Consider the following 12,076-nt stretch of genomic DNA (forward strand, 5'->3'; position numbering starts at 1 on the left):
CAAGGTTACACAAATATTGCAAAACAAACTATATTTCTTACCATAATAAGGAGCAGGATTAAAGTTTAACAGGTCCAAGCAAATTAAACGTATGACCAGCTACAGTACTATGGGCATAGTCTGATTTTTAAAAAAATTGTAGAGTATGTAATTGTAACTTACACTATGTGATTTGGGTCATACTTGTTTTTACCATCCAAGTTAATTGAGGGGGCCCACGGTTGGTGTAGTGGTTAGCACTCTTGCCTTTGCAGCAAGAAGACCCGGGTTCATGGGTTCGAGCCCATTTGGAACAACTTCGGAACAAGGGCCTTTCTGCAAGGAGTTTGCATGTTCTCCCCCCGTGTGTGTGGGTTTTCTCCGGGTTCTCCGGCTTCCTCCCACAGTCCAAAAACATGCGATATGGGGATTAGGTGAATTGGTCACTCTAAATTGACCGTAGGTGTGAGTGTGTGAGTGAATGGTTGTTTGTCTCTATATGTGGCCCTGTGATGGACTGGCGAACTGTCCATGGTGTACCCCGCCTATCGCCCAATTGTCTGCTGAGATAGGCACAGCACCCCCCGCGACCTTCTGGTGGAGGATGAAGCGGTAGATAATGGATGGATGGATGGAAGTTAATTGAGGGTATTTTCAAATGAATGGATGACTGGTATAAAAGTGAATTAAAAGTATTTTGGGAAAAAATATCTTCACTGGTCTACACAAGAACTTGGGGGATAGGTGAAAGACAGACTAAATCATATGCTCACACTGTGTGCCAAGTGAGGCTAACATCAAAGCATGCAGAGATCTGTAACACATAAGGGTAACACTGGAATGTACTTCGAGAAACCAGCAGAAAGATAAACTGACCTTTTTCCTGAGATTTGTAATCCATGCATCATCAGAAGCAGGTTAAAAATATGTCATGTCACATTCTTCTTCTGCACCTCATGGGTGGACCACGGTGTATTTGTCGATTCCTGGGTCTGAAGTCACACTCGTGACTCATCCAGTGACAACCAATCTGACCAATCAGTTGCTAGAAGTCTCAACATCACAAAAGCAAAGAAAACTGAGAGAGAGTTGGGTCGAGGTGAGTAGTGCTCGAACTGTATAATAGGAGAATGTACGCAGTTACTTACAGTACACGACATTATGTTGAAGATTGCGCAAATCAAAGCATTACGGGGGCATGCAAAGGGTAAGTTATATTCAGTCTGTCAGCATCCGTATACATTGATATTGATTTTGATGGATTTGAAGTGTGCAGTGAACACCGATCCTGCCGCCTTTTACCTGAAGGTGTAAACAAAATGACTCACATGACACCCAACGCTCTGCATTCCATTTACATCAGAATGTGGGAGTTTGCACTGGGAGTAATGGTTCAAGTTCAATATTTGGTGTAATAGTTTAATCCTGATGGAGCACCATTGAAATATTAACTACTTCATATTATAATAGACATAAATTGTACATTTATTTTAATCTGTATAGAAGTAGAATGACCAAAAACAGAACAATTTAACTGTAGCCTTGATGAGGTAAGAGAAGAGTAATCCATAAATTTGGGACTTGTAATGATTGTTATTATCTTTGAAGTCCATTTGTCAAACGTTCTCTCAAAGCGGAGAATCTATTTTTTACCACCCTGTCCTGATTCTAGATATTATACATATATATTTTTTTACCTCCAAGGGCAAACAATTAAAAACCACCTCTTTCTCTATCTCCCTGAAATACAGCCAAGTCAGCAGCATGTGAAGAATTCACACAATTTCACCTGTGCATGCGTCAGTCTATGTGGGTGTAATTGCGTGTGTGTACAGTGTGATTTGATTTTTTTTCTTTTTTTTTAACTGAATGGTGTGTGTTTTTGTGTGTGTGTGTGTGTGCGTGCATGCGTGAAAAAAACCACCGGCGCAGCCCGTGAGGCATATATTAAGGCTTAGATGGTTTTCATTCCATAATGATAGGATTCAAGTGCAGCCTTTTCATAGCACTGTGTGCTAGCCTTAACATGTATAAGAGAAGAGAGGGAGCGACACAGAAGAAGTGGGATGTCAATCATTGTTGCTGCTTTGCCTTCAGGCTGTGCCTGAACTGCATGATGTATAGAGTACAACCACAACAGATATTTATGTGGCATTTATGACTATGCACATCAACTCTGAATTGCTTACTTTTGTTGATATATGAAGTCAACGCATGCAGAAGTCCCAGTCTTTTTTCTTTCTTTTTACTTCTAATTTCTGTTTATACTTCACATACATTCCGGTGTATATTTATATTTGACAACTTATTGACAAATGTGAAGTAGGGCCAGTCAGCACTTCTTCATAAAACAAACAAACCCTCCTCACAGATGTAACCAATGAACCAGAATTGTCAACTCTCATAAGAGACTCACAGCACTGTATTCATAAGTTATTGACCATCCACATTCCACACCTATATTCAACCATGACTAACAGGCTTATGGTGAATCGCCACCCTCTGTTGCTATAAAGACCAAAGAGACTGTGAGAAAAAAAAAAAAGATTGAAGATCTTAAAGAGTTTTATCTGAACAGATAAAACCCCCATTACTGTCTAAGAGACACACGAGAATCAGTTTGCATACCACTGCATGTCTATATCACACTCCCACACAAGTAAACACCTTTCTCTCTCTCTCTCTCTCTCTCTCTCTCTCTCTCTCTCTCTCTCTCTCTCTCTCTCTCTCACTCAGACACACACAGTCTTATCTATTCCCATAACTTAAAAACAACTCGATCTTTCCACCACCATTCCATGACAGAAAGCAACATTGTAAATTGTCAGCCACCATGGCCAAGGGACCAAAACAAACTTTGAAGGATGCTCTTTAAACATTAGCAGAGTGAACAAATCATGTACATTATTATTATTATTCATTACATTTCTAGAGCGCTTTTCTAGAAACCCAAAGCGCTTTACAAATTGGCTATTATTAATTATTAATCAACACATTCTCACTGGTGGTGGTGGTAAGCTACGTGTAGCCACAGCTGCTCTGGAGCAGACTGATGGAAGCGTGGCTGCCAATGTGCGCCAAACGTCCCCTCCGACCACCACAATCATTCATACATACATAGCATGTTTTTTCGACCCGGTGAAAACCCACATACACACGGGGAGAACATGCAAACTCCTTGCAGAAAGGCTCTTGAACCCAGGAACTCAGGCGTTCTTGCTGCAAAGGCGAGAGTGCTAACCACTACACCAACCGTGGGCCCAACAATGACAATGTCAGTGGTTGAAGTTGCTCCTCGTGAATCCAATGCTGCATGTAGGGCTGGACACTATTGAGACAACACATCATTGCTGTGAGTGTCTGTTGTTTTCTGTCCATAAAGAAGTTCAAGAAGAAAACCCTACAATTAGCAGGTTTTTTCTCTAGAGCAAAACTCAGAATAGTTATGATGACATTTTGTTTTTGTCCATACAGTAATATACTTACATGGTGACTTTTTTCCACCCTCTCAGTCTAAAACAAACAGATTTACCACAACATTAAAACTGATAACTGGTACTAATGTGGCTTAGTAAAGCCATGCAATCATGAATAGTTACTTTACCTACAAGTTTTCAGGAAAATGAGTGATAGTTCAGAATCAAATCAGACATGAATATACTTCTGTCTGCCACAATAAAACAAAACCACCACAAATGAGTCAATACAGTGCTTGGTATTGGTCTGATGCTGGTCAAAATCACTGGAACTGATATCAAAAATGAACAAAAAAACAAACAAAAAAAACAAGCATACAAACAGATGTAAATTACAACTCGAAAAATTGTATTGAGGCCCAGTTTGTTGCTCACAATAAGTTTCTTTCTGCCTTCAAATAATTTACTTTTTATATGGTTGCACATGCAGTATTAATGCCAATTATCTAGTACTATATAGCACGTATTTAATCAAGAAATACTGTTTTGCATTGAGAAAAGCAGAGTTCAAATCTTGAGTTTTAACTGAAACTACACTGGCTGCATCACCTGAAGGCTGCCTTGCCTTTTAATTTTCAATGGTGCAACACAGTGCAATATCACGTATTCGTAGCCGAGAGCGATGACAGATACACTCGCAACTGGGTATTTCTTACCTTTGTTTGAGAGCCGTATCCTTGGGTAGATGCCGTGGGCTGTGTGAGGCAAACAAAGCAGAACAGGATACATCAGCATCAGTGTCAGATACACAGTCCCTCTGCACTCTGCCATCATAATCATCTTCAGTGAGATACACACACACTCCACGCTCATCTGCACAAAAAGCAAGCAAGTCCACTCAGCATGCGGAGCAGCAGTGTCAATGAAAGAGGAATAGACAAAGTTCCTGCATCCAGTCCTTTAAAAAAAAGTCTCAGCCCAGCAAGAGTCCACATGGATGTAAAGGTCCATATTCAGATGATCACAAAGGTGTGGATGAACTGGATGTTGTCTCTTCTATAGCTTCTATACAGTCTCCACTCTCCCCTATAGCAGTCTGCTGAAAACTGCATCCACCCACTGCCTCAGTGGACACAAGGCAAGAGCTTTGGCTATTATCCTTGCTTGGACTTAGTAAGCAGGGAGAAGAGAAGTCCAGTTGCTAGATTCACGCCGCAGTGCCCACTGCTCTCTCTCCATATGTCAGTCCGTCTGTTTTTGTTTGTCTGTCTGTCTGTCTGCCCAAGCTCAGATCCAATATTAGTCCTGATATAGATATATCATTTTTTTTTAAAAATCAATCAATCAGTAACTCAAAATGCATCCAAGAAAGATGTCTGGTTGTCCAAGCAGACAGGCAGTCAGAGCTGCTGCACTAAATCTTGAGGCTGTATTCCTCCTCTTGTGTCCACTGGAACTGAAGTCATTCTCTGGACAGGAGCCCAGGAAAAGGCAGAGTGGGAGAGGGGAGGGAGTGGGTAGCCTCGTGCCTGGCGTGTGGTCTCTCTGCTCTCTCTCTCTGAGGAGGGTAGTGTTGCTCTGGCTGCTAAAACTCTGCTCTTGCTTGAGCAATCAGGGAGGATCCTAACCTCAGTGAGTCACTTCAGATGAGTTTCTGCCCACAGCTCCTGATCTGAGCAGAGGCCAGCTGCCCTGGTGTGGTGTGCATGTGTTTGTGTGTGAGGAAACGTCTCTCTCTGTGAGCGGTTAGTAATGTGGGGAACATGTGCGTGTCTGCGTTTGTGAGGCTGCTGGAAATTGTCCACTCCTCCCTTTAGATTGTCTTGAGACTTCTCTCACCCTCCCAGGCAGCTGGATTAAGTGGGCTGCGTTTCCCCTGGATGCACTTTATAAGAGTCACCCCCAGCTTTTCCTCCAACAAAAGTATTTAATACTGCCACTTGTGTCAGTGTGCAGACCACCTCTCACTTCTCTCCCTCACCCTCCTTCTCCTCATCCACTCCCTTTTGCTCCTTTACCTCTGCTGCATTAACATGGACCTCAGCCAAGGTTTTTCAGCCTCTAAACTCTTGCACTTCTTTTTCCTTTTCACTTGTGTTACTTGTGTTTCCTCACAGATATTCATTATCACTGTTACCATGGATTTTAATGTACAAGGTTATTTCATGGTGATTTGCTTTTAATCTCTCCCTCTGTTTATCTGTCTAGCCATCATTCACACAACCTCATTACTGTAAAACCTAGTTATTAGCCTGTCTTCCTGTCCAGCAGCTTCTTCTTTGATGTTTTTCTTCTGTTTTTGTCTTTCGTTCTCTCTCCCTGAGACTAAATTCTGTGTGTCTGTTTACTTTAGTATTATGTGTATTATGTGTGTGCGAGGTACAATTATACAACTAATAAAAAGTATTGTGTTACATGTTGAGGTCACTGACACACGTCTTGTGCTGTGTCTTTGCTGTCTTATTCTGTCTCAAGCTTGTCCACAGTTTTTGGAATCTGATTAGCTAAAACACGCACACACACACACACGCACACACACACACACACACACACACACACACACACACAGCATTCACACATACAGTATATCCCTGAGGAAAGTCCCAGAGGCGTCCAGTTACCCGTGCAGAAAGGCGTCTGTCTCTGTCTTCTGCAATGTCCTTTGAAATACATCTGTTTCTCTGTGTCATGAGTGGTGACACCAACACTGAGACATGCTGACCCCTAATATTGGAATTATTGTTTATTTTTTCATTGATAACGTCTCTTTTTCTTGTATTAATAGTTTGAATGATCAATAATGAGGCTTTCTAGAGCGTTTTAACTGCAAAAAACAAAAGTCAACAGAGTAATGGGTGATGGAATGCCCACATGATAAGCAATTTTATCTCAATTAAAATGCAGCATTGCACTAGTAAAGAGACTACAATCACTACAAACATGTTGGAATATGTTGGACTGAAAACACAAAGAGGCATCCACAGAAAGTTTCAGAGGTGAATTCTACTTGTTCTACTCTACAGAAAAAGGAGCCCCTGTGCTGTCGCTGTACTTAAACAAACACTCACTCTGTCAGGTCTGATAGTTTTGTTTGACAGAGCACATTTTCGGATTAAGGGTACAGCTTACACACAACGTTACATCTTTTCTGTCCAAGTATATGCACAATCAACCACAGCAAAAATCACCAAAACACAATCAAACAAGGAAGATGCAATTCCCTCGTCTGCCTTTGGTCTGGTTTGCAGTGGCTACTTTGATAGGAAATTTCATCTACCTTATATCTGAAAGCTCTATCTGTATTGGACTGGATTAGGGAGAGGGTTACTGGTATTGGTACATCCTAAAAGTTGTGATATCAGTATAGGACGCAGGAGTTGTATTGAACCATTATTACCAAAAATGTGACAATCTGAGAAGAGGAAGAGGATGAAGAAGAAGAAGAAGCGACTTTGGCAGTACTCAGTTCTCAGACTGTCATGAAAAGGATGAATAACTCGAGGGTGACACTGAGGGATGGGCACCGTGTAAATATCAGTCTAAAAGTGTATCCATGAACAAATGGCAAGCCTTTAAATTTTGATTTATACAAAATTGGAATTGATTGCATTAGGGTTGTAGCAGCTGCACCCCCACCCTTTCTTCACCACCGTGGGATCTGGTGACTCCAACTCCCACGTTGCACCTGTTCCCTGCCAGAACAGAAGGACTTTGAGTGCACAACATCTCAGTTGTTCCATTGCCTGGTGCAATTATAGACACTCATGTGTTGTTGAGGCAGAAACAACTGGCTGCTCTCAGCTTCCCTGGAGCGGATGCTATCTGTGTTAGTGTGACATACAATTCCATCAGTTTGAACCCACCAATTGATGTAAAGAACTTATTTTAGCCTTGACATGGTAAAAGCTTCCCTGGAAGTCTTTCATTTTCGATCCCTTAAGCCACAACCTCAGATTAGTAGCCATTCAAAGAGACTATTGCACAGGAGCTGGTGAGCAAAGCATCTACTTGCTCACTGACGTCTGCTCCTCTGTGACCCAAGGAATTTTTTGCTTGCTTATCCCAGTTTAATGCCAGTAATCAGTCAGAAATCTGCCTCGCACTAGAGACAGTAAGAGTAATAACTCAATCCTCCTTCTCTCAACTTATTTATTACTGTCACCCCCTAAACCCCCTATATCACTATGTCATTGCTCTCCTTCCTTTTCAAAAATAAAAAAAATAGGGGAATGAGACAATGTTCCTGATGCGGGGGGGGATGAGCCAGATCTGAGTGTCCAGGAAGGGGTGTTGATGTGAAGGAGGACAGAGAGGTATGGGGGCGAGAGGTTATGGATGGAAGCAGAATTTTGAAATCGATGCGGAATTTAACCGGAAGCCAGTGAAGCTGTTGCAGAACAGATGTGATGTGATTGATAGATGGGATCCTGGTGATGATGTGGGCGGCAGAGTTCTGAACCAATTGGAGTTTATAGATGGATTTGTGGGGAAGACCAATGAGAAGGGCGTTACAATAGTCAAGGGCGGGATGTGACCAGGGTGTGGACCAGGATGGCAGTGGAGTTGGGAGTAAGGGATGGGTGGAGACGGTTGATGTTGCGTAGATGGTAATAGGCTGACCGAGTAGTGTTATTGATGTGGGTTTGGAATGAGAGAGTGCCGTCACCCAGCACCCAGACTCTAAACCTCTTAACAGAGGAGTTTGCCCCTCCCTATAGGTTGATTGCCACCATTCACTCACTCATGACGTAGCATAACCAAAAACATAACAAAAAAACCCAACTTACCCACCTGCTCCAGCCAGCCTGCCTCCTTTGATGTTGCTGTTTTTGCACTGGTTCCTTTATTTTCGCTTCTTAAAATTAAAGATTTTTTTTTATTTTACTTTCGACCAAGTTTTTGTGTCTGCTGATGAGGTTCTGCTAGCGCCTTAGCATCAGCTCATCACCATCAAAACCAACTCTGAGGCGGAATTCCAAGATGACTGCCATCTTATAAACGGTGCTACTTTTACCATTAATGGCATGTCTGCCATATTAGTCTCACATTAAATCAGTTGCACATTGTACTGTTTGGGTTACATGACATGTTACATGTACAAAATAGAAGAGACTGCAATTTTGTCGCCTCTTGCGCGTTCTCTCGGAGCCACCCGCGTATTTCTGCTCACATACGTATTGTTGTAGGTGCAGTGGAGACTTGTTGCATTTACACTTCTGTTCACTGTGGTACAATGTACTCCTGTACTTAATGGTCAGGTGCTATCCGATTGCAATCTAATCACAGAAAATGCAATGAGTTCAGCAGAGGGCATTACTAGATCCATTTTGAATGCACTCTTGAGCCATGGGGTAAAAGAAGTAATGTTAACTGTGCTGTGAAAATGGAGGCACAATATAAACTGATCTGAGTGGACAGATGCCAATGATGAAAAGCTGGGTGCAGAGGTTTTTGGGGTTATTCACCATAGAGGGTAGCTTAATCTGTAGACTTTCCCTTTCCAGGCTACTTACATACAAGTGGGTACTTAGTGGACATGGGCTTGCAGGGGGAAAATTGTGCAGGTCCCATGTGGTTTCAGTGACATTTTCCATGCAATCATGGTGAGGCCACCATGTAAACCATGCTGGAGGAGACAATAGATAGACAAGCAGTGCAACAACCTACAGTTTCTGAAAACTAAAAGTGAGAGTAACAATAAATAAAGTTGTCACAGTTGTGTCTGTGCAAGCAAGGAACCATAGAGGGAGTCTCAACATGTTTTGCAATACTCTTTCAGACTTGTCTTTTGGGAACAAGTGACCGCCCTTGCAACTACAGTGGCACATGCACACACTTTCTCTGCACCTCCATTTAAATTCAGCATCCTTAAAATTCCATCAATACCAGGAATCACTAGCCTCCAGTGCAATGCAATAAGCACAATTTCAGGCTCAAAAGAAATGGACATAAAACTGCTGTCAAATACATCCCTAAATTATCACTTTTCTGAGCACCTTTTAAAGGAGTGTGAAAAGACTCTTTGATTGAGTGCTGATGTCTCCCATTTGTTTTGAATAACCCATGTCCAAACAATCTATCATGCTGTCTGAAAAATATTTTCATTCATGTTAATGCTGTGTCAATATCCGCTCCGTTCAACAGGGGACTCTCTGACCTCCTGTTTGATCTACAGGGACAGAGGTGTACTCTTCTCCTGCACTGAAAACACACATGCTGTTTTTGCCCATGCTAGTATCTATAAGTGTGTGTATTCAACTGCAATGTTTTATAATGACAGAGTAAATTAAATAGGCAGTTCAAAAGCAAGATAAACTTGACTGTGTGTGTGTGTCTGTCTGCTGGGCCTCCCTCTGTTAAAGAGAGGGCAAGCCCTAGGGTCTCCCGCGGCAACAGAAGCAGTGATCTGAGGACCCAGTGTTTCAGAGCCACGAGATTCTCCAACCGTTTACACAGGTGGTGATCATATGGTGAGTGAATATTGTCCCCATGGCAGACACACTCACTACAAAGACAGGCAAAAGTTTTCTCATTATTGACTCAATTGTAAGCCTCACCAAAACACATTTATATTTATTTTAAAGGTTAATCATGTAAGAATTAATTATGAGACTGCAGATTGTAAAAAATTAACCACTATTCTGGTTGCTTCTCTCTTTCCTATTGTGTCAGGGAGCTACGGTGGCCTTTGTAGAGCAGAAAGGATGTTGCAGTAAGCTGCTGCTTCAGAACACAAAACACACACATTGCTGTTGGCCTCAGTACAGCAAGGTACTTGCTCAAAGTATAAGAAGCCCTCGAAAAAAGTGTAAAAGAGTGATAGTGTTTTAATTTGCGTAGCTTGCATTTTTAACCTATTGCACATTGTTTGAGTCACTTCATTTATGAACAAGTGTGAATACTGCCATAGCATAGAATTATATAGTTATCTTAGTGGCATCAAACCAAAATCAGTTCCATAGTGCCAATGTAGGCGATGCAGACCTGCTCAGGCTTTGACAGAGATGATGTTTACCCCGTTGTAAGTTGATATACCATCACAATAATTGTGAAGGTTGAAATCCTACTGGGTTGCATTCATTTCGAAATTTTAGATTGTGTGTCAAAGCATGCAGAGAGAAGGTAGTCACTGTTAGTCATAAAGATGACTGACAAGCCAGGTGTGTGTGCTGGTTGACCTATTGTGGCCGGTGAGTGTTAACATTATGGTTTAAAATACCACTGTGCACACTTTCTTTCATATTCAACAGATAATGTAAGTGGATAGAAGTCTGTACATCTCTGGTTACACACAGTAACTTTCAAACATGTCTCCCACTGAGCTGTGCTAACACTCACTTGAGACCCCACTGTTTGTGTACATCTTCCGAGAATGTCCACTGTACCAAAGCATGGAAAATCAATGTCTCCTTTCAACACATATAGTGCAAGGAGCCACAATATGTCATCCAATATCGGCAGATAACAGACAGGGCTGCTGTTAAAGAAGCTATGTAGCTGCTCATTTTGCTCCCTGTGATTGAGCTTTTAGGACATAATTCTTAGGTATAGGGTTTGTAATGGGAAACCCAGGCCAGCAGTCACAGATGGTGAAGAGGAGGAATGGGTTACACCTCTGGAGTGATAGGAGGAAGTGACCATCTGGCCTCATGTGTATTCTTACCCATCATCATGGTAACGTCACATAATCTACAAGTGTGTTTGTGAGGGCGTATCCTCATCAATGCATTTTTATGAGACTATAATGTGCTGACAGGTGAACTGTGCCATACATGTACACATGGGTAGAAGAGGAGAACGTGGGATCCTCTTATTGTCTTTTTCTTTTTAAACTAGCTTTTATGCATGATGATATGATGAGCTATAATGTACAAAACAGAGGCCGCATATATAATAATATAATGGACTAAACAGCTGCTTTTCATCCTGTGTGGTACCATTTTCTAGGTCAGTGGTTTGCGATCTGTTTTATAGGACACATTTCAGTCAGCAGTACAACAAATTCTGTGCTTTCACAAAAAAACATGCCGTAAACACAACAACCTGTCAGAACAAAAAAATTAACAAAGTCACTGTGAATGTAAGAACCCAATATTAGACGTCATAAATACAGAACCATAATTGAAGAAAAAGTTTTGTTGATGATTATTCATATTTTTTTCACAATTATTTTTTTGAAACCTAATTGAATTTGCTTTATTGTTTTAATTTCAAAAGGTAAGTTTGACCTCACAGCTAAATAATTTTTTTTATTTTTTGTTTGTTTGTTTTAGTTGTGTCTAGGGCTGTCAAAAGATTAAAATTTTTAATCAGATTAATCACAGGGTAGCTGTGGATTAATCACGATTATTCACAATTAATTACCATTCGTAAATATGCCAAAAATTCGAAATTTCTCTTTATATTGTTGTAGGAACGGAGAGATAAATAAAGTATGTGTAAATATCAATGTAAAGAACAGTAAAATACTGAAAATAACTTGTAAAAACCTATACAAACTTAGTAAAAAAAATAAACATTACATTGTAAATAACCCACATTATAAGACAATATAAATAAATAGAAAAAATAAAATGCTGTAAATAACTTTAAAAAAAAACTATACATTGCACTGTAAATAACTCACATTATAAACAAAATGTAAAGTATAGAAGTTAAATAGTTTTCTTACTAAACTCACA

The 12,076-nt window shown here is 40.8% G+C and overlaps 1 protein-coding gene across 1 annotated transcript in view; it reads right to left on the reverse strand.

The window, feature by feature from the left end:
* Positions 1–4,229, reverse strand: part of sema3e (sema domain, immunoglobulin domain (Ig), short basic domain, secreted, (semaphorin) 3E) — a gene marked incomplete at both ends in the record, with an annotated part of 39,921 nt that extends 35,692 nt beyond the window's left edge. Inside the window, one exon of the mRNA XM_083893895.1 lies at positions 4,112–4,229. Coding sequence (XP_083750021.1) covers positions 4,112–4,229 — 118 coding nt within the window. The remainder of the gene's footprint in view (positions 1–4,111) is intronic.
* Between the last annotated feature and the right edge of the window lie 7,847 nt (positions 4,230–12,076).

The sequence above is a fragment of the Microchirus variegatus genome (assembly GCF_963457635.1).
Source record: "Microchirus variegatus genome assembly, chromosome: 8".
Lineage (NCBI taxonomy): Eukaryota > Metazoa > Chordata > Actinopteri > Pleuronectiformes > Soleidae > Microchirus > Microchirus variegatus.